The following is a 22,837-nucleotide window of genomic DNA, read 5'->3' on the forward strand; positions in this document are numbered from 1 at the left end:
TTAACTAAGGAAGGTTAAGCATGTTTCCTGGTAGACCGAACATAAGAAAAACTCCAAAACCCAATAAGGATGCCAGCCAAGTGCAAGCAATGATGGTTAGCTAAGACGACGATGAGGATGATGACGATGCTGATGATGATGATTGTGGCAATCAGGATGATGTTCTTCAGTGGGTAATAATAGTTCTGGAAAAAAACCCCGTCTTCCAACAAAATGTAATTTTTCATCTACTCAAGAAACCAGCGATGCCGACAAACACCGCTAACGAATGAACGGCTTTAAAGTATCTATGCCACTACGGTACCAGGGCAGAGAGAATCAGCCAAATGCAATAAAACTACCACCACTTAATACAATACAGTAACAACAACAAAAACGAGAACGAGAGATTCACGATGCTAGGAAGAAGAAAAGGCTTACCTTTAAGTTGCTCCAGAGATTTTAGCAAATGTTGTGCTGCCTCCGTTTTCATAATATCGCGCAGTTGTGCTGTATGCAGACGTGGATAGATTTGTCGTGGATTCAAGGATTTGGCACAGACCCGCGATAACAGATTGCCCATGGTGTCGGCAAGTTCAGCATTTAATATTCGCATTGCCTTAACACTGCTATAATCTGAAAAAAAACAACGAGGAAGCAGAGAGAAGTGCCATAAGCAAAATATTAATGAAAATGTTCTGTTGGAGGACTGCTTAATACAAGCAAAAATAGATAGGAAAAAACGAATGTATACAAATAAATAAATAAATGATAATTTATGCCAGTAACAAAAATTGTTCAACACAAGATTGAAGCGACATATTTAAATTCGACAATAATATATTTTTACAGAGAATTAAAACTAAAAAAGATATTCTCAGATTCGGAGCAGATTTTTCTACTTCTGACATATTCGACCTAAGAAAATGGGAAAGAGAGGACCGATATATAATATCTCCTTAGTAGATCTTGTGTCGTATTAGGTTGATCTTCATACCTTTTCTTATGTTGGTAGAAATATTTGCATGAGTGTGAAATTTGAAAGAAAATATAACTCTAATTTCACATTTTATATAATTTATTATTCAAAATGTTGACCCGTGGTAGGGAAGGTGGCATTAGAAGGAGTGGGCCGATATATCCCATCTTATTCAAACTTTTGACCTTTGTAAATGAGGTTAAAATGTTGAAATGTGTGAAATTTAAATAGAATCTGCAGTATATTTTGCCTTTTTATGAGCGTTTTAGATATTCAAAATTTGGGCCCTTTGTGGGCGAGGTACTAGAAGAAGTAGTCGAATCTTTCCCGTTCTCGCACTCGATCTTGCGGTAATGCAAACAAATTTGAGCAAAATAAGATTATCCGTTATCTTTCTATGCGGTAAATTATTTTGACCTTTTGTGGGGGAGGTACCAGAAGGAGTGGACCGATGTACCAAGTTTGGACCAAATCGGACACTCCCTTCAAGAGTTATCCTGCGCACCAGTCAGCCAGACAGACGGACATCGCTTAATCGACTCCAAATGTCCTGAAACTGATTTGGTCCGAAGTGGTCAAGTCCGAAGATGGGCTTGATCGGTCCACGATATAGTATAGACACCATTTAACGGTACCCCCGATGTTCATTATTGTGACCCCTGGAAGAGATTTGTCTATATAGGTCCACGATATCATATAACCCCTATATCCGGTATATAGGGGTTCCTCGCGTTATTCGGTATTTTGTGATTTTTAGAATTGTCTGAAAATCCTCACAATTGTCTATATAGGTCCACGATATCGTATACCACCCATAAAACGCCCCCCCCCCCCCCCTCTCATAATTCGGTATTTTGACGATTTTAGCAAAAAATGTTAATGGAATTGTTTTAAAATCCACATATGGGGTTCCTCCTGAATACTTTACCCCCTAGAAGAGAATTCAAATTTCGTATATAAAGTTCGGAACAGTTACTACAGCCTATGACACAAATTACTTATGCAGGACCACACCTTAGCCCCCCTATAACGGTTTTCATTTGAGCGTTATTCTCCGACGGAATTTTTTTGAAAACTTTCAAGTTCCTTCCAAAAGCCGAACTTTGCTGCTTTTTTACTTGTTTTTTGCCAATGTATAGTTCAATTCATTAATTTTCTACTGAGAGCTTGGATTCCCTGGATAATATTTTTTTTATAAATTATGAAGGCAAAAAATAATACTTGACATAAACTTTCTATTGATACCAATGATTCACGTTACAGACCTCATACTTCTTAAAATTTCTAATGTGTTTTGGAGTTAAGTCACAGAATATTAGTTATTCTTATTTATATTAGAATTCTAAAACGGTCTAATGATTTTCATGAAAATTAATTTTTCAAAATAGCCTATGAGATCGGAATACATACATAATTTCCTTGCCCCACCAAAAATGCAAATGAAATCCAAACCAAATCGTCGTCAATTTGCTTCAATTTAACAAAATAGCTAAACTCATCAAAATACGCCAGCATTCAATCAAATCACTTAGATTGCTAAGTGCTGGCATATTAGAGCTCCCCATACAAAATGGTTGTGTTATTGTTGTTGGTTGTGGTGATGGTACCCACCCAGAATGGTGTTCTTTACCTGCTAAAATTCTACGCCCCTCAGCAATTTTGATGGAAAAAATTAAATGGAAGGGAGCAAGGACTCGGATAGTTGATGGCTTTTTGGAGAACCAAATGAATTACACACACGGCAGCACCCAACACATAGTGCAAAATTAAGTTACGCCAGCAAGTGAACATATCTTTTCAATTCAATCAATTATTTTTCATGAATGTGCTGATGGTAGAACTAAAAATATATGTTTTGCTTGAAAATTTTTGACAGCGCTGTTTTATCCAGGAGGGGAGAAAAATGGATTTTGGTATGGATTTCCAAGGTTAATTATTAGTGCAGAGTAGGGAGCATGTATATGCTGGTCCGTACTGAAAGGACCATATTATTAGAAAAATTAATATCAGCAAAGTGTACAATGTTCACTTCAGCAAAATTCTGAATTTATGTTGCCCAGTACTTTTCGTATCTTAAAAGCACAAATCTCCGTAAACCTAATCTTACATCTACTAACACATACAGGGTGAGATGAAAAATCTGCAACCAACTTCAAACTGCTGTCTAAGCCACTCGTAAAACAATTGTTAAAATTATTCCAGTGACACCTTATTATATTGTTTACAAGACTACAAAAGCATTTTGGTGAGAATTTTCCAGAAAAAAAAATTATTTGTGATGGAATTCAAGCGTGATAGGGTGATTTTTTTATATTTGGCTGGGAAACCATAAGTGGCTATCGTTAGAGCACTCCAGCATTTAAATGTGAATAAATCTTTTGTGTCCATCGCTCGTTACCGTGATACTGGTAGCGTAACCCGACGACAAGGAAGTGGACGGAAGAAAATAGCAACATCAGCAGAAATGGTTCGGAAAGGAAAGAAGCGACTCGATCGAAACCCGCATCGCAGTGGCCGAAACATGGCTCGTGAGCTGAACTTATCGCAATATTCCAATATTCGGCAAATATTGAAAAATGAAATTCCAAAAAGTGTGAGAACTTACACCGCAACAACAACAGAAAGAAAATAGACTCAAAAAAGCTAAAGAGTTGCTTCGCTTGACCGAAAGTGGTGAACTGACGAATTTGGTTTTCTCCGATGAGAAAACATTCGTTGTCCAGCAGTTTGCAAACAAACAAAATTATCGTGTTTACTTTGCAAAGAGGTTAGCTGAAAATGTGAATCTTCGGTTGGCCACCAGAACTCAAGCGCCGGCCATGGTGATGGTGTACGCCGCCATAACAGCCGATGGTCGCTCCCCGCTCGTATTAATCGACCGTGGCATCAGAACAAAATGCCGAATATTATCGCAAATATGTTCTGGGCATGCCTTGGGCACGCAAACATTTTGACCGCAGACCCTGGACATTCCAACAGGACTCAGCACGCACCACTCATAGATGGTTACAAAATGAGGTTTCTCGCTTTATTTCCAGCGCACAATGGCCACCAAAATCTCCGGATACCAATCCGTTGGACTATTGTGTCTGGAGTATTTTGGAAAGCAAGCTTGGCACTAAAAAATACCAAAGTGTCGATCACCCCAAGCAAGCGCTTCGACGGGAATGGGCCAAAATACCGCAGAGCAATATTCGGACAACGTGTGACGGTTTCATTGGCCCTTTGAAGGCCATAATTCGTGCCAAAGGTGACCAATTCGAAGGCAATGTTGGTACAAAAAAATACCAAAGTATCGATCACCTCAAGCAAACACTTCGCCGGGAATGGGCCAAAATACCGCAGAGCAACATTGGGGCAGCGTGTGACGGTTTCCTTGGCCGTTTGAAGGCCATAAAACCGTGCCAACGTTGACCAAGTTTTGCATTTTTTGCTTTCATTCAATAAAATTTAAAAAACATGTAAAAATTATGGCGTTTGACTTTGTTGCAGTTATTTTTTATATCACCCTGTAAACGACAACTAAACTCAAATATACACCGAAAACCTCAAAAAGAAAACAATTGAATCGCCGAAAGAAAAAACTCTCAAAATTCAAACCACAAAACAATTTCTTTTGTAATGGAAAAATGTTTGCCTAGATAAAACAACTCTAAACTCAACTCTCTCTCTCACACACACACACACAAAACACAGAATTTCTCAAAGACCTCACCAAGCAATTCTTTGATATTTGTATCGAATCGGAACACATTTCAATGCGTTAGAACAAAGTAAGACTATTTTTCAAATCATCACCTTTGTTGTGATTTGAATACATTGGCAATGAGGCACAGACAAGAGGGCAGGGGCAGGGCAGGGGAGAGGAGGTAGGCTGAAACCAATTCCTTTAGATCTGTGATTTTCATTCTTCGCCTACACACTCACAGACACACAAAGAGAAAATTTTCCTGAGTGAAATGTACGAATTTCATTACCAAGACTAGTGCTACGAAATGTATCCTTCCTAAGTATTTCAAGAATTGAATGGTTAGAATCAGAACAACAACAAAAAACGAAATCTGTTTACATTTCACAGATCATAAAACCAAACAAACTACGTCGTTAAATTTTTAAAAGCCTGTTGATGCCGAGCAATAAATTTTAATTTTACTGACACTCGAAGTGTTTGGAGTTTCAATTTTAATGTCAGATGTAAAAGTATAAAAATGGAGAGGCGGTAGTTAGTGAATGGAAGTTATTAAATGTATTGAAGAATAATTATTACACCAACAAAAATTAGAAATCAAAAACCAAATACATGATCTTCATTTGTCAATATCTTTTTTATTATCAACAATTTAAAACAAATGTTTAAAGAAACATAATTAGACACTGCACTATGGTTTTTTTACGTTTATTTTGGCATAAACTCTAATTTTTAAGCTATTAAATTGAAATTTGGTTTGTATAAATTTTTTATGCTCCCAAGATGACCTACCAATTTTCATATAATTTGGGGCACTATTTCATATAGCTGCTATATAGCTGATCTGGCCGATTTGCCCCAACTTTTTTGTTTATGAAGCTACTGAAGTGAAATTTGGTTTGTATACATATTTTATTCTCCCAAAACGACCTACCAATTTTCATATGATTTGGGGCACTATTTCATATAGCTGCTTTATAGCCGATCTGGCCGATTTGCCCCAACTTTTTTGTTTATGAAGCTACTGAAGTGAAATTTGGTTTGTATACATATTTTATTCTCCCAAGATGACCTACCAATTTTTATATGATTTGGGGCTCTATTTCATATAGCTGCTATATAGCCGATCTGGCCGATTTGACCCAACTTTTTTGTTTATGAATCTATTGAATTGAAATTTGGTTTGTATACATTTTTTATTCTCCCAAGGTGATCTGGAGAAACATACTCATCCATTCTATAATTATACTTTTGCTAAGCCATTTTGAATGTTTATTTTAAATCGCTCTAATTTACGGTTGCACTTTGGCAAATGCTTTTTTATATAATTAACAAAATTTTTAACTTGTTTTGATATCAAACGCATTTGGTCTTTATTTAAACTGATATTATTGATATTCTGTAACATATATTTCACAAGTGCATCTTCTGAGCGATTGTTGCTGCTCCAAATTACAATAAGCGCTGCATGGGCAAACACATTTTTATCTGCAAAACACGTGTTGGCACAAAATAGAACAAAAAAGGCTAGTTACTCATTAATTAACACACTTTTGTTAATAACTTGGCATTTATACCTTTTTGCAATGCTTTGCCATTCACAAGTTACACTCCACGGAACACAACTACAATTTATAGATTTTATATAAAGTTATACATAAACAAAACATTTCACAGTATTACAACAACAGATAATTATGACAAAAAGGGCAACTCGTCTTAATTTTACATACCTGCACTAATGTTTTCGATAATTACACATTCTACTTTTTTTTCAATTTTGTCAAATCACAAGCGCTTGAACTTAGCTGATCTTTACCGCCAGTTGTACCAAAACAAAGTGATTTTCAAACAGCTGACTTTAAAACCTCGCCAGCAAAAAAGGGCTGTCACCCGCATTGATATTAAATATTTTTTTCTAATATGGGTATCTACATTTAGGAACTCAGTTTAATTTCAAAATATGAAACCAAAAAAAATGACTTTATGCCAAAAAATTATACTTTTTACCACAGTGCACTGTACTGCTTTCTATTTTGTTTTCAAATTAAATCCTTTTTATTCAACTATGAAATCTCCTCGGAATGACATTTGAAATTCCAGTACTTCTTCACGAAATTTTTGGAATTTTTAAAATTACACTCTCGTTTACATTTGACATAAATTAAGATATTGTTAGAGACAGAATAGTGTTTACCAAGTAAATCATAAAACCCCATAACAAGAGTTCTGCTCAACAAACACACTTTAACACAAGTATCCATCATTCGTGCAGCAAAGACACAAACAATAGTTCGTTCTTTGGATGTACAACAAGAAATGGAAGGACGAAAAAAGAAAACTTTACCAAAAAATAGAAAAAAAACTAAACTTAAAAAAGGATTCCTTTACAAGTTTCCAGTCCTTTTCATTGTTTAGTTTTATATTTTTGTTATGGTTCCGTTAATGTGACACAATAACACTTATAAGGGTATTTTCTACTCAGAAACAATAATATGAATAGCCAAAGTAAAATATATGTTTATTTCCTTACAGTGGGCACCTAAAAAAACTATATTCTATCTAACAATTCTTTGTTTAAGTGAAAAGGAATGAGCTAATATTTGGAGTGAAAGACACTGATGAAGCAGGATAGATGTACCAATGGTTATTTGGGAATTCGACCTTTATGGTTACGAAAAGTTCTAAAATGGTACTAAACTTCTTAAATGGTGCCCTTTGGTTTTATGTGAATGGATAGAGCAAAAAGCCTGGTATAAGAATCAAGGTTGGAAAGTAAGTTTGATTTATGAAGGTGGTTTTGGAAATCTGTACTAAGTTTGCGAAATATACTAAATGGTACTAGATTTAGAATATTTCGGTTTTTTGGTTAACGGATGTAACTGGAATTCTGAAATTTTTTATTGGGATCTCTGTTGTTGGTAAATTTGTGATAAAAAGGTGGTTTTGGAAATCTGTACTGCAAGTGCACGAAACGTACTAAATAGTCTTGTATTTGGTAAAATTCGGTATTGGGTGAACATATAGTTCAATTTGTCTTTGAGAAATAATTTCAAAAAAATCCATTATCGGCCCTAAACAATATTCTTAAAAATATACGGTTGGTCCTTGGAAAAATATTCTTCTTGGTCCTTGTTGAAAAAATCCCAAAGTTTTTAGTAGACGATAGTTACTTGAATCGATGTTATTTTTTAAAAGACAGGGTGAGATGAAAAAACTTCAACCAACTTCAGACTGCTGTCATTTCAAGCCACTCGTCCGACAGCTGTTAAAATTATTCCAGTGACAGTTCATTATACTGTTTACAAGCGTCCAAAAGCATTTTGGTGAGAATTTTTGTGTTGAAATTCAAGCGTGATAGTGTGATTTCTTTATACTTGGCTGAAAAACCACAAGTGACTATCCACTCCAGCATTTAAATGTGAATAAATCTTTTGTGTCTCGTACCATCGCTAGTTACCGTGATACTGGTAGCGTAGTCCGACGTCAAGGACGTGCACGGAAGAAAACAGCAACATCAGCAGAAATGGTTTGAAAAGTAAAGAAGCGACTTCATCGAAACCCGCGTCGCAGTGGTCGAAAAATGGCTCCTGAGCTGAACATGTCGCAATATTCCATTCGGCAAATATTGAAAAATGAGCTCGTGGTAAAGCCATTGAAATTCCAAAAAGTGCAAGAACTTACACCACAACAGAAAGAAAATAGACTCAAAAGAGCTAAAGAGTTGCTTCACTTGGCCGAAAGTGGTGAACTGACGAATTTGGGTTTCCCGATGAAAAAAAAAACATTCGTTGTCCAGCAGTTTGTAAACAATCAAAATGATCGTGTTTACTTGCCAAAGAGGTCAGCTCAAAATGTGCTCCTCCGGTTGACCAACAGAACTCAAGCGCCGGCCATGCTGATGGTGTTGGCCGCCATAACAGCCGATGTCGATTTCCGCTTGTATTAATCGACCGTGGCATCAGAATACATGCCGAATATTATCGCGAAAATATTCTGGAGGATGTATTAAAGCCTTGAGCACGAAAACCTTTTAGCCGCAGACCTTGGTTATTCCAACAGAACTCAGCACCATCGCACTCAGCACGCGCCACCCAAGAATGGTTACATAATGAGGTTCCTCGCTTCATTTCCTGTGCACAATGGCCACCTAATTCTCCGGATACCAATGTGTTGGACTATTGTGCCTCGAGTATTTTGGAAAGCAAGGTTGGCACTAAAAAAAATACCAAAGTGTCGATCACCTCAAGCAAGCGCTTCGCCGGGAATGGGCCAAAATACCGCAGAGCAATATTCGGGCAGCGTGTGACAGTTTTATTGGCCGTTTGAGGCCATAAATCGTGCCAAAGGTGTCCAATTCGAACAAATCTTTACTTATCCAAAAATTTGATGCTATTTCCGACATTTTTGACCATTTTGTCAATTTGTTATTTCGCCGGGATTAAAAATATTCGCGGTGTAATGGAAAATTTGACTTTTATTTAACGCAAATGTTATGGTCGATTTCACATACTAAATATTACCCGATGACCATAAAAATTGGATGGCTTCTGCCCAGTCTTAATCTTCAGTCCCATGCTAACTTCCGCGCCGATTTGTGTATAATTTCGACCTGTAGAGCCACTGCAAAATCAGACATTTTTTTCAATTTTTTTTTTTCAAAAGCAGGCTTCTATTCTGACCATAACCCAACTCCATGCAAAATTTCGTGAAGATCGGGCCGTAATTACGATCTGTAGCGTGATTACAAATTAACATGGTATTAATTTACTCAGCGGCGAGGTAGGAAGATCCATATATAATTTCCTGTGTGGGAAACCAATATTCCGAGGTGTTACATAATTTTTGGCCCAATCAAACTTATAATAACCCCAACACATAGTGCTATATAAAAAAATTGACTATTTATCCTTATAAAATATTCTTAAAAATTTACAGTTGGTTGTTGAAAAAATTTTCTTCAAAGTCCGCAGTTGGTGTTTGTTTGAAAAAATATTCTTCAAAGTCCGCAGTTGGTGTTTGTTTTCACGTAGTTCTTTTTAAAAAAAATATCACGATTTGTCCTTTAAACGATATTTTTTTAAAAATCCAGGATTACATTTAAAAAAAAATGCTGTTGAGATTTGCTTGAGCCCACTGTCAAATTTCCTACTTAACAAATTTGAGCGACAAGAAGGCCAAGGAATGCACAGAAAAATAACAAAACAAACTTCTGCACTTCTTAGCACAAGGAAATCTTATTGAAATTGTGTTTTTTTTTAGAATGTTCTGTTTTTTCTATTCATTGCAACAATTTCTCGTTACACAAATCAAAGGATGTGTAAAATGCGTCAACTTAACACCAGTTTACCAGTTCCATTGTTCCACATTGCCAAGTTGAGAACTCAGTTTGCTGTAAAACTTTTATAATTTTGCTTTGCAAGTGGAAAAGTAGAATAGAAAAGTTTGTTTGGCAGGGCGTATAAGTGATGGGAAATGTTGAAATTGTCATCAAAATAACTCATACGTTGGTTGGGTGAAGATTTGAGATTTGTTCGAAGTTAGAAGAGGTGGCTGGCTGTTGTTGCTTCTCAATGTGATTTAAAATTGCGACAAGTTCACAAAAAAGTTTTTGATTTCCAAGGGTAAACAAATAGTATTGCGTAATTGTTTCTAAAATTGAAAAAGTATTAAATATCGTCAAATGTTTTCATGAAAATCATTTGAAGGATAAACTGTAATGAACTCTTTCTCTGTTTCGCACAAATTTCGTTCTGTTTAAGAGACCTTTTGAAATAACTGTCAATTGTCTATTATTACCAATACTGAACACCTAGATAAATAAAAATACTCAAGTCAAAAAAAAAATACCATTCACCAAACAACAATTCCATTCTTAACATTTAATTTTAGAATTTGCATCAGATGTTCCGTATTTTAATCCATGGAAATTATTTTCCAACAGGTCCTTTTCATTACCCTTCGAACCACTCGTCGCCACCATTAATGGCAGCTGTATTTGAATATTTGACTAGCATTTCCTTTTCAAAATCCTGTCCCTTTTCAAAACCAATAACATTGCTTTGCTGCTATTCTTGATGGCCGTTGCTATTTATGATGAATATTTCTTTGGCACTTAACAAGGATTTCGATTTCCATTTTTGCACCTTCATTAGGAATTCCAGGTGGTGTTTTTTCATTCGTTATTTTTGCACGGTGACCGTTTTCTATAGCCACGAAGTAAACCATGGCGACCCTTCCTTCTCACTCACACACACATATATATATATGTTATACATTTGCATTTCCCATGCAGATTGCTTACTTGTTCTCAGAAGGACCTTCGATCCTTGTGGTCTCTCGCTGTCTCGCTTCTTAAGCAGTATTTACATTTTGAATATTGTGTTAGAATTATTGTGGTCGCTGAAGGTTGGGGGAGGGGGAATTGGAAATTTTCAGTTTTATGGTTAAAATACTTCTCTTCTCAAGCAGGTTAGTTATCAACTTTGCACACTAGCTGCTGGAATGTGTTAGGGGGAGGACATTTCGTTGTGGTTTTTGATATGCGTTTTTTTTTTTTTCAAGGAAAAATATTAAAATGTTTTAATAACTGCAAGAAGGATGAAATGAAACTCGTTATGCATTTGTTTGCATAATATGGAATAAAAATGTTTTTGGGAACATTTAAAATATACAGGGTTGCCCATATTCGACGGACCCATCTGGCAACGCCATAACTTTTGACAGAGATGTCACATCGCTTAATGACATACCGCGTTTGAAACGTCAGTCCAAGCAGATTTTTACCATGAACCAATACACGCCACGCGAGCGCTCCGAAATTTACATTCAACAGAAGAAGTCAATTATGAAAACTCAGCGTGCTTTTAAAACATTAAAAATGTGAGAAGTGCGCCTTCTAAGAACACCATTAAGCGTTTATACGAAAAATTTTCGACTGGTAAGGCTCTTTCTAATCCGAAGAGGCCATATAAAAGTCGACCAAAGCGATCGGCCGAGAATATCGCTGCCGTACGAGCCAGTGTTGAGAGGTCCCCAAGAACATCCCAAAAACGCCGTTCTCAGCAGTTGGGCATGGCTCGGTCCACTTTATAACGGATTATTCGTATTGATTTGCATTTGTTCCCGTACAAAATTCAATTGACGCAAAGAATGTTGCCTGCGGACAAGCCTCATCGATTGGAATGGGCCCAAAGGTCCGTCGAATATGGGCAACCCTGTAGTTTCTCTAGAAGGGAGTTTCATTTAATTGAAGTCCTTTTCATTTGCCTCTAAGAGAAAACAAATTTATAAATGCTACAAATAACAGATCTTCAATGAGAAGTTTTTCAGATCTTTTATAAGAAGATACCTGGTCATAAAGGAGGCAATCTGATTTATTATAGGAAGACCTTCAGCAAGAAGACATTTTATTCTTTACAGCGAAAACATAGAAGAATATCTAGTCTATCCTAGTCTTCTCTGAGAAGACCTACCGAACTGCCACAAGAGTAACTCTTGGTATTCCATAAGACCTACCGGTCTTCTTTGAGAAGACCAAAAGACTTTTTGTTCAGAAAGACAACTTTAAAGAGCTTCCCGCCTTCTATGGGAGAAGACCTTCATGTCTTCTATGAGAGAAGACTTTCATGTCTACTATGAAAAAAGACCACGTCTTCTTTGGAGGAAGACCTTCGTGTTTTTTTTTTTTTTTTTTTTTTTTGTTATGAGAGGACCATCATGTATTCCATGTGAGAAGACTTCAATTCTTCTATGAGTGAATATCTTCACGTCTTTTATGAGAGAAAACCATCACGACTTCTATGAGAAGACCTCACGTTTTATACGAGAAAACCTCACGACTTCTGTGAGAAATCCCTCTGATCCTTTGTGAAAAGTCTACTGTAAGTAGACTTCCTGGTCTTCTTTGGATAGGCCTTCTGGTTTTCTTTGGGAAGAACTTTGGGACTTCTGTACGAAGTCCTTCTGGATTTCTGTGAAAAGGTTTCTGGTCTTCTGGAGAAGACCCTCTGATGTTCTATGATAAGACCTTCCGGTCTTCTGTGAAAACTTATTTTGCTCTTTTGTGAGAAGACCTTCTGATATTCTGTGAGAAAACTCTCTGATCTTTTTGGGAAAACTGTCGGGTCTTCTTCACATCTAAGCACCTTATGTTGAAAGACTGAGAGAAGAGCTTTACATCTTCCTTTAGACCTCCAACTCTTTCATTAGGGAGTACTGTCAACTCTTTTATGAAAAGACCTTCACGACTTCTATGGGAAGACCGTCCCGTCTTCTATGATAGAATACCTCCACGTCTTTTATGAGAGAAGACCATCGTGTCTTCTATGAGAGAATACCTTGATGTCTTCTATAAGCAAGATCTTCATGTTTTCTATGGGAGAAGACATTCAGATCTTCTATGAGAAGACATTGAGAGAAGACCTTCACGACTTCAATGAGAAGACTGATGCGTCACGTCTTCTTTATTGGAAGAACTTCACGCCGCGTCTTCTATGATAGAATACCTTCATGTCTTCCATGAGAGAAGACTATCATATCTTCCATGGGAGAAGACTTCAACTCTTCTATGAGAGAAGGCCTTCACATCTTCCATGAGAGAAGGCCTTCACATCTTCCATGAGAGAAGACATTCACGTCTTCTGTGAGAGAAGACATTCACGTCTTCTCTGAGAGAAGACATTCATGTCTTCTGTGAGAGAAGATCTTTACGACTTCAATGACAAGGCTGTCGCGTCACGTCTTCTATGAGAGAAGATCTTCACGTCTTCTGTGAGAAGTCCTTGACGTCTTTTGTGAGGAGATCTGCATGTCTTCTATGAGAGACGGCCTTCGTGTCATCTACGTGAGAAGACCTTTAAGTCTTCTGTGGGAGAATACCATCACGTCTTCTTGGAAAATCCTTCTGGTCTTCTTACAGAAAATCATCCTTCTAGCCTCTGCTTGGAGAAATTCTTCTGATCTGAGAAATTCTTCTGATCTTCTTAAACACCTTCTTGTGTGAAAGGAACTTCTGATCAGCTTTGGGAAGACTTTCATTTTTTTTGTGGAACAAATTTCTGGACCTCTGTTCTAAGACTTTCTGCCGTTGATGGAACGACCTTCGAGCCTACTATGAGAATACCTTCTGGCGTTTTATAAAAAATGCTTGTAGTCTTCTGCCTAGAGGCGTTAGACTTTGTGTTAATGTAAAAATTGTAATACTCTATCAACATAATGACAAAAATTTATTTTTTTATTTTTGCATTCGTGTTAAGCATACCATATTCTAATTTTCAAACTTCAGTGACAGTACAGAATATTTTGTGTAATGTTATTGCATGAGTTTGAAATACATTAAGAAATTTCCCAAAATTAATTTCCATTTCAAACATATTCTTCTTACTACCTACCGCAACGATGTCCATTATTTTCGGTTTCAATCAATATTCATGTCTTGGCTCAATTTTAAGGATACTTAAGATCACATCCAAACCAACCAATGCCATGTTGTCCCATTAAAATCTAAAGTTGTTATTTTACATTTTACAACAAGAACGACAAACATTACAATTTGTACATGATTGAAATCATTTTCCACAAAATTGCAATGATTTTGCATTGTTATGTTGGTGTTGTTGCTGTTTGTTTTATTGTTGTCATTTGATTTACATTCTGAGGCATATTTCTTCGAACCAACGAAACCCATTTGAAATGCACTCACGTATCATTTGTTTATTCGATGCAGGGAGGGAGAGAGAGGCAGTTGAAGATGAAGAAATCTGTGAAAGATGTGACAAAATTTTGGTTTTATCTTTTAAATGTTGATCACTGGCTGGCAGACAGGCTGCATGTTGGGCATTTTCTTGGGTCTGACTACGACAACATTCTGTTGACAAATAACAAACAATGGTATTACATTTGGTAAAGATATTTTGTTGTAAATTTTGTACTCGAATGGAAATAATTACAATTCTACGATATTTATTTTAAACCATTTCCAAAGTTTATTAAAAAAAAAGACAAATCATCTTCAATTGAAATGTGTTTTAGTTTTTTATGAGAAGGCTTTCGGGTCCTCTGTTAAAAGAACTACTAGTCTTCTATGAGAAGACCCTGTGGCCATATATGAGAAGACCCTGTGGCCTTCTATGAGAAGAACCTGTGGCCTTCTATGTGAAGACCCTGTGACCTTCTATAAGAAGACCCTGTGGCCATATATGAGAAGATCCTGTGGCCTTCTATGAGAAGACCCTGTGGCCATATATGAGAAGACCCTGTGGCCTTCTATGAGAAGACCTTGTGACCTTCTATGAGTAGACCTTGTGACCTTCTAAGATCTTGTGGCCTTCTATGTGAAGACCCTGTGGCCTTGTATAAGAAGACCTTGTGACCTTCTATAAGAAGACCCTGTGGCCATATATGAGAAGATCCTTTGGCCTTCTATGAGAAGACCCTGTGGCCATATATGAGAAGACCCTGTGGCCTTCTATGAGAAGACCTTGTGACCTTCTATGAGTAGACCTTGTGACCTTCTATGAGTAGACCTTGTGACCTTCTAAGATCTTGTGGCCTTCTATGTGAAGACCCTGTGGCCAATTAATGAGAAGACCCTGTGGCCTTGTATAAGAAGACCTTGTGACCTTCTATAAGAAGACCCTGTGGCCATATATGAGAAGATCCTTTGGCCTTCTATGAGAAGACCCTGTGGCCATATATGAGAAGACCCTGTGGCCTTCTATGAGAAGACCTTGTGACCTTCTATGAGTAGACCTTATGACCTTCTAAGATCTTGTGGCCTTCTATAAGAAGACCTTCTTACCTTGTATGAAAGGAAAGACCCTGTGGCCTTCTATCGAATGACCTTATCGTCCTCTATAAGACAACATTGCGGTCTTCTATTATACGGTCATGACGATTTCTATGAGAACACCCGTCATTCCCGTTTTCTCCGTCTGAGAAGACCTTTCAATCTTCTATTAGATGATTTCTCTATGAGAAGATTTTCTCGACTTCTATGAGAACATCTTGTCGTCTTTTATGAGGAGTTCTTATGACTTTTATGAGAAGACATCGTGAGCATCTACAGGGTGAGATGAAAAAACTACAACCAACATCAGACTGCTGTTATTTCTAAGCCACTCGACCGACAGCTGTTACAATTATTCCAGTGACAGCTCATTATATTGTTTACAAGCGTACAAAAGCACTATGGTGAGAATTTTCCAGAAAAAAAAGTATTCCTGATGGAATTTAATCGTGATAGTGTGATTTCTTTATATTTGGCTGGAAAACCAAAGTGGCTATCGTTAGGGCACTCCAGCATTTAAATGTGAATAAATGTTTTGTGTCTCGTACCATCGCTCGTTATCATGATACTCGTAGCGTATCCCGACGTCAAGGAAGTGGGCGGAAGAAAACAGCAACATCAGCAGAAATGGTTCGAAAAATTAAGAAGCAACTTGATCGAAACTCGCGTCGCAGTTATTGAAAAAAGGCTCGTGAGCTGAGAAGTGCAAGAACTTACACCGCAACACAAAGAAACTAGACTCAAAAGAGCTAAAGAGTTGCTTCGCTTGGCCGAATGCGGTGAACTGCTGAATTTGTTTGCCAAAGAGGTCAGCTAAAAAAATACACCATCGGTTGGCCACCTGAACTCAAGCGCCGGCCATGGTAATGGTGTGGGCCGCCATAACAGTCGATGGTTGCTCTCCACTCGTATTAGTCGACCATGGCATCAGAATAAATGCCGAATATTATCGCGAAAAAATTTTGGAAGGTGTATTAAAGCCTTGGGCACGCAAACATTTTGGCTGCAGACCTTGGACATTCCAACAGGACTCAGCACCATTGCACTCAGCACGCGCCACCCACGAATGGTTACAAAATGACGTTACCCGCTTCATTTCCAGCGCACAATGACCACGAAGACCTCCGGATACCAATCCTTTGGACTATTGCGTCTGGAGTATTTTGGAAAGCAAGGTTGGTAATAAAAAATACCAAAGTGTCGATCACCTCAAGCAAGCGCTTCACCGGGTATGGGCCAAATACCAAATTTGAAACAATTCTGGAGAATAATGTCGCTAAAATCATCAAAGTACCGAATATCGGGAGGTACCGTTATATACAAAATACCGCAGAGCAACATTCGGGCAGCGTGTGACGGTTTCATTGGCCGTTTGAATGCCATAATTAGTGACCAATCCGAACACATCTATACTTATTCTAAAATTTAATGCCATTTACGACATTTTTTGCTTTCATTCAATAAAATTAAAAAAAAAATAAAAATTTTGGGCTTTTGACTTTGTTGCTGTTTTTTTTTATCTCACCCTGTACATAAGCGACCCCAGAACCCGAACCTCTTTTGAAATTTTCATCTACAAACCGAATGCCACCAAATTCACTTGGAATTTTCCAGACCCAGATTTACTGTGGCACAGTGAATTTTTAGAAAAATTTGCAGCGAATTCGGAGAAACATCAAAATTTGTTCAAATATAACGATTGTAGGATTTTATGACAAATAATTTTGTTTGAAGAAGATTTTAATTATTTATTAAAAAAAAAACAAGTAAGCAAAGGCTATAGTCGTGCGGGGCCGACCATGTGATACCCTACAACACTACAATGTTAGAAGCCCCCTTATGTCCAAATCCATTTTGGAATATTTCGCTTTTGAAATTATGGCCCGGAGCATTGCCCAGATATTACCCTCAGCATTTTGAACAGAGATATTCGCCCAATATTTACGCAATCCGTCATGCTCTTATTTGTTGTGGTCCATTTTAAAGCTAAATGTAATCCAATGGTCAACCAAAATGCTAGAATTATTCCCTGTCCATAACTCTCTTCTCAGGCGTGTCGATTGGCTTCAATTGTGTTATCAGGAAATTTTTTATATTTTTGATCCATTTTAATCCCTAAATATATTGCGGACATTTTTGGAAATAATAGGCTTAGCCCTTCTGAGCCTAACCCTATCCTTGTGAAAATATTCGTGAGGATCAGACGATAATTGCAGACTGTATATAAAAACCAAAACCTGTGTTGTAAGGTGAATAAATATTACAAAATATACACTTCAATATTATAAGTCAAAATGAAAAAATCGCATGCGATAAAATTTATGAAAAAATAAAAATATGTCACAAAATACTACAAAGTCTATAAAAACTTCATTATTGGCATCTTTTAATGCGATTTTTTTAGATTTTATTCTCTTATACCAATAGGGAATTTTAAATTGACAAAATTTGTCAAAATCGGTTCAGCCATTCTTCAGATATAAGCGTTCTAGCTAACATCCCCTTCCTTTGTATATATGTATTTTATATATATCGCTATATATATCCGATATATTTACCATCGGCATCTATGTAACGGTCAGGATTGACCTGTTCGTCTATTTGTGATTTCGCCGGGATTAAACATATTCGCGGTTTAATGGAAAATTTGCAGTTTATTTAACAAATTTTATGGTCTATTTCACCCACTAAATATTACCCGATGACCACCAAAATTGGAAGGCTTCTGCCCAGCCTGAAGCTCTAGCCCCATGCTAACATCCGCTTCCAAAATTGCGTCCTGTAGAGCAACTGCAAAATCAGGAAATTTTTCATTTTTTGGTCCATTTTAACCCCTAAATATTGTGCGATCATCTCCAAAAGAAATAGGGTTCTATTCTGGCGCTAAACCGACCTCCATTCTAAATTTCGTGAAGATCGGGCCATAATTGCGAAATGTAGAGTGATTACAAACTAACATGGACAGACGGACGGACGGACATGCATAGCTAGATCGACTCAGCTCGGCGAGATATGAAGATCCATATATAATTTCCTATGTTGAAAACCAATATTTCGAGGTGTAACATAATTTTTGGCCCAATCAAACTTATAATACCCCCAACACATAGTGTTGTAGGGTATAAAAAGCCAAAAGACCCCTTTTAATTAGTAGATAGGGATTACAATATTCAATGAAAAAAAAACCTTGCATTAGTAATATTGCCGAAATACCAAAAATGTAAGGATATCAAGGCAATTTTAATCTGAAAATTTTAAGAAATGTGGAAGAGGGAACATCTTGCCACTATTTTCTATTTATGTTACACTTTACGATGTAAACTTTCATGATGACCACACATGTGTTTTCTATTTTTAGCTATACTTTTATAATCTTTTGTATTCTTCTTGTAAATATTGAGAAAACTGAATTTTATGTCACAGTGTTATTAACATTTATATTCCTGTAGAATGTGGTTAATTCAATTGTGTTTACCCTTTGCTCTTTATAATTTATATTATTTAAAATCAATATTATAATTGATCATTTGTGTATATTTTTGTAGTTACTAATTTAATTAGTAAACCTGTCTGATGTCTATTATCGAAACCCAACAAGTTATTATTTGGAGCAAGTTGAAAACAACACCCAAAACTAAACCATAAGCATCAGCCAATGAATGGTATTTATAGAAATGTGGTCGGGTTGTTGTTGTTGCTGTTCGATATATGTATCTTTGAACTATTTAAATCATATCTATATTTATGAGTCTGTTACTCGTGTTGGCATGTGTGTTTGTGTGCGATATGTATACAGGTTAAATACAAATTAATACGAGCTTATAATATTGTAACGTGTAAATTATGTAAATATACACACAAACATATTTAGTTTGATGGGGCGGAGGGCCAAAGGCAATTCCAACGATAAAATAAAATTTCATTAGCCTTTTGATGATATGGCATTTAATTGATGTTGTACTGTTGTTATTGTTGCATTGCAAAAATATCAAAAAAGTGTACTTTGTTTGTGTGTGTGCCACACTAGGTATTAAATAATTTCTCTGGAATTAAGAACATTAAAATATTATGTTGAACTAATTAAATTTGCAAGGTAGAAATGTACGAAGAGAATGTGCAACATGTGAGTATAATTTTTATTAAATGATATCATTAATAATAAATTAGTATAATTTTGTTATGTGCAATGTCATAAATTATATAACCAGTTTGGGTGTTTGTGTTTATAAACAATTATCGTAAATGCATTTAATTTCAAAGGTCAGAGGTGCAAAATGAATAACGACCGACTAGAAGAGGTACAAACGCCCAATTCTATTTGGAAATGATGTCGTGGTCGTGATGAAAGGACGACACAAAATGAGATAAAAAACTGAACAAAGTCAAACGACATATTTTTGACATTTTTTTTATTTTATTGGATGAAAGCAAATAATTTCGGAAATACAGGGTTGCCCATATTCGACGGACCCATCTGGCAACGCCATAACTTTTGACAGAGATGTCACATCGCTTAATGACATACCGCGTTTGAAGCTTCAGTCCAAGCAGATTTTTACCATGAACCAATACACGCCACGCGAATAGTTGAAATTTACATTCAACAGAAGAAGTCAATTGTGAAAAAAAAATGTGAGAAGTGCGCTTTCTAAGAACACCATTAAGCGTTTATACGAAAATTTTTCGACTGGTAAGGCTCTTTCTAATCCGAAGAGGCCGTATAAAAGTCGACCAAGGCGATCGGCCAAGAATATCGCTGCCGTACGAGCCAGTGTTGAGAGGTCCCCAAGAACATCCCAAAAACGCCGTTCTCAGCAGTTGGGCATTGATTTGCATTTGTTCCCGTACAAAATTCAATTGACGCAAAGAATGTTGCCTGCGGACAAGTCTCGTCGATTGGAATGGGCCCAAAGGTCCGTCGAATATGGGCAACCCTGTAGCATCACACTTTAGAATAAGTTTAGATTTGTTCGAATTGGTCAGCTTTGGCACGAATTATGGCCTTCAAACATCCAATGAAACCTTCAAACGCTGCCCGAATGTTGCTCTGCGGTATTTTGGCCCATTCCCGGCGAAGCGAAGGTAACCGGTGACTATTGTGCGCTGGAAATGAAGCGAGGAACCTCATTTTGTAACCATTCTTGGGTGGCACGTACTGAGTGCGATAGTGCAGAGTTCTATTGGAATGTCCAAGGTCTGCGGGCAAAATGTTTGCGTGCCCAAGGCTTTAATACACCATCCAGAATATTTTCGCGATAATATGCGGCATTTATTCTGATGCCAGCGGAGAGCGTACATCGGCTATTATGGCTGCCCACACCATCACCATAGCCGGCGCTTGAGTTCTGGTGGCCAACCGAAGCTGCACATTTTCAGCTGACCTCTTTGGCAAGCAAACATGATCATTTTGTTTATTTACAAACTGCTGGACAACGAATGTTTTCTCATCGGAGAAAACCAAATTCGGCAGTTCACTACTTTCGGTCAAGCGAAGCAACTCTTTAGCTCTTTTGAGTCAATTTTCTTTCTGTTTCGGTGTAAGATTTTGCTTGTAGTTTTTGGAATTTCAAATGTATATCTCCAGATGTTACAAACGCATATTTAGTACTTTTCGTACAATTATAGTACATATTTCCCAAACTACCTCCATATCTCAATCCAGATACCAACAGAGACCTCAAAATCAAACTTCATTATTTCAGGTCTACAAATTTACAAAACGACTTCCATATCTTAATCACAGACACCAACTATGACATCGGTATCAAATTTCAGGATTTCAGCTCTATTCCTTCACACAATACCAAATTTTGTACCAATTATTACTTTTCATACAAATATATAGCGCATTTCCAAACCACCGCTAAATCTCGAACACAGACACCATCAGTTATATAAATATTAAATTTCAGATTTATAGCTCTTTATTTAATACTTTTCGTACAATTGCAGTACACATTTCCAACCAAATGGTACAAATTTAGAACTTTTCGCCACTTTAAAGCACGAATTTCCAAAAACCCTTTAGTAAAGGGTGTCTCAACTAGAACGCAATTTTTTTTTAAATTTGGCGCCATTCGATTTGTCCTTGTTTGACATTTGAACAATTGTTATTGTTTGCTAATAGAAGGTACGAAGTTTGCCGATAAAATAATCTTCAGTGACGAAGTCCATTGCCATTTTGATGGCTTAGTCAATGGACAGAATTGTCGCATTCGGGGCAAGGAAAATCCTTGAGTGATCCACGAGAAGCAAGTGCATCCTCAAATTGCTACTGTGTAGAGTGGTTTTTGGGCTGGAGGAAGCATTGGACCTTTTTTATGGAAATGAGGCAGGTCAAGCGAAAACAGTCAATGGTGTTCGTATCGCGAAATGATAACCAGTTGTTATACCATTCACCATTCTATGGAGGGTATATTAAATTTCTCATTCCGTTTGTAACTTCTCAAAATATTTATTAAAGACCCTACAAAGTATATATATTTTGGAACAGCGTAAAATTCTAAGACTATCTAGCGATGTGCATCTGTCTTTTGTCTGTCACGCTATCATTCGAACGAATTTTTTATACATGCATAGTTTACCGGTAGGCAGGTTAAGTTCATAAATGGGCCATGTCGGTCCACGTTTTCGTATAGCACCCATACAACGGTACCTCCCGATATTCGGTATTTTCATGATTTTAGCGACAGTATTTACCGCAATTATTTCAAATTTTATGGGTACTACAGCCTATGACAAAAAAATTTTGTATGCAGGTCCACGTCTTCGTATAGCCCCCACATAACGGTAGCTCTCGATATTCGGTATTTTGATGATTTCAGCAACATTATTCACCGGAATCGTTTCAAATTTCGTATTGGGAAATCTTAATGACTTGACTTCAACCTATGAAAAGGTCCACGTCTTCGTATAGCCCCTATATAACGGTACCTCTCAATATTCGGTATTTTCCTGATTTTCACGACATTTATCACCGGAATTATAACAAATTTCGTATTTAAAGTTCGTAATGGCTACTGCAGCCTATGACAAAAAAAATCGTATATAGGTTCAGGTTTTCGTATATCCTCGACATACCAGTACATTCCGATATTCGGTATTTTGATGATCTCAGCGACTTTATTCAACGGAATTGTTTTAAATTTGGTATTTGAAGTTCGTAATGGGTAATACAGCATATTACAAAAACATTCGTAAGCAGGTTCACGTCTTTATATAGTCTCCATATAACAGTTTTCATTTAAGTGGTAGTTTAAGAAATTTTTTTTAAAATTTTTCAAATTCCTTCCAAATGAACTTAGCTACGTTTTTACTTGTTTTAGAACAGCAAAGTTAAATTTGGGTCAAATTTTTTTGACATTTCATTTTTGTACTATTATTTTGTATACGTAAAAATCGG

At 36.8% G+C, this 22,837-nt stretch overlaps 1 protein-coding gene across 1 annotated transcript in view; it reads right to left on the reverse strand.

Moving 5' to 3' along the window:
* Positions 1-22,837, reverse strand: part of LOC101897481 (methionine--tRNA ligase, mitochondrial) — a 44,828-nt gene that overhangs the window by 10,526 nt on the left and 11,465 nt on the right. The window contains exon 5 of the mRNA XM_059121913.1: positions 421-615. Coding sequence (XP_058977896.1) covers positions 421-615 — 195 coding nt within the window. The remainder of the gene's footprint in view (positions 1-420; positions 616-22,837) is intronic.

The sequence above is a fragment of the Musca domestica genome, unplaced genomic scaffold, assembly GCF_030504385.1.
Source record: "Musca domestica strain aabys unplaced genomic scaffold, Musca_domestica.polishedcontigs.V.1.1 1, whole genome shotgun sequence".
NCBI classification, from domain to species: Eukaryota; Metazoa; Arthropoda; class Insecta; order Diptera; family Muscidae; genus Musca; species Musca domestica.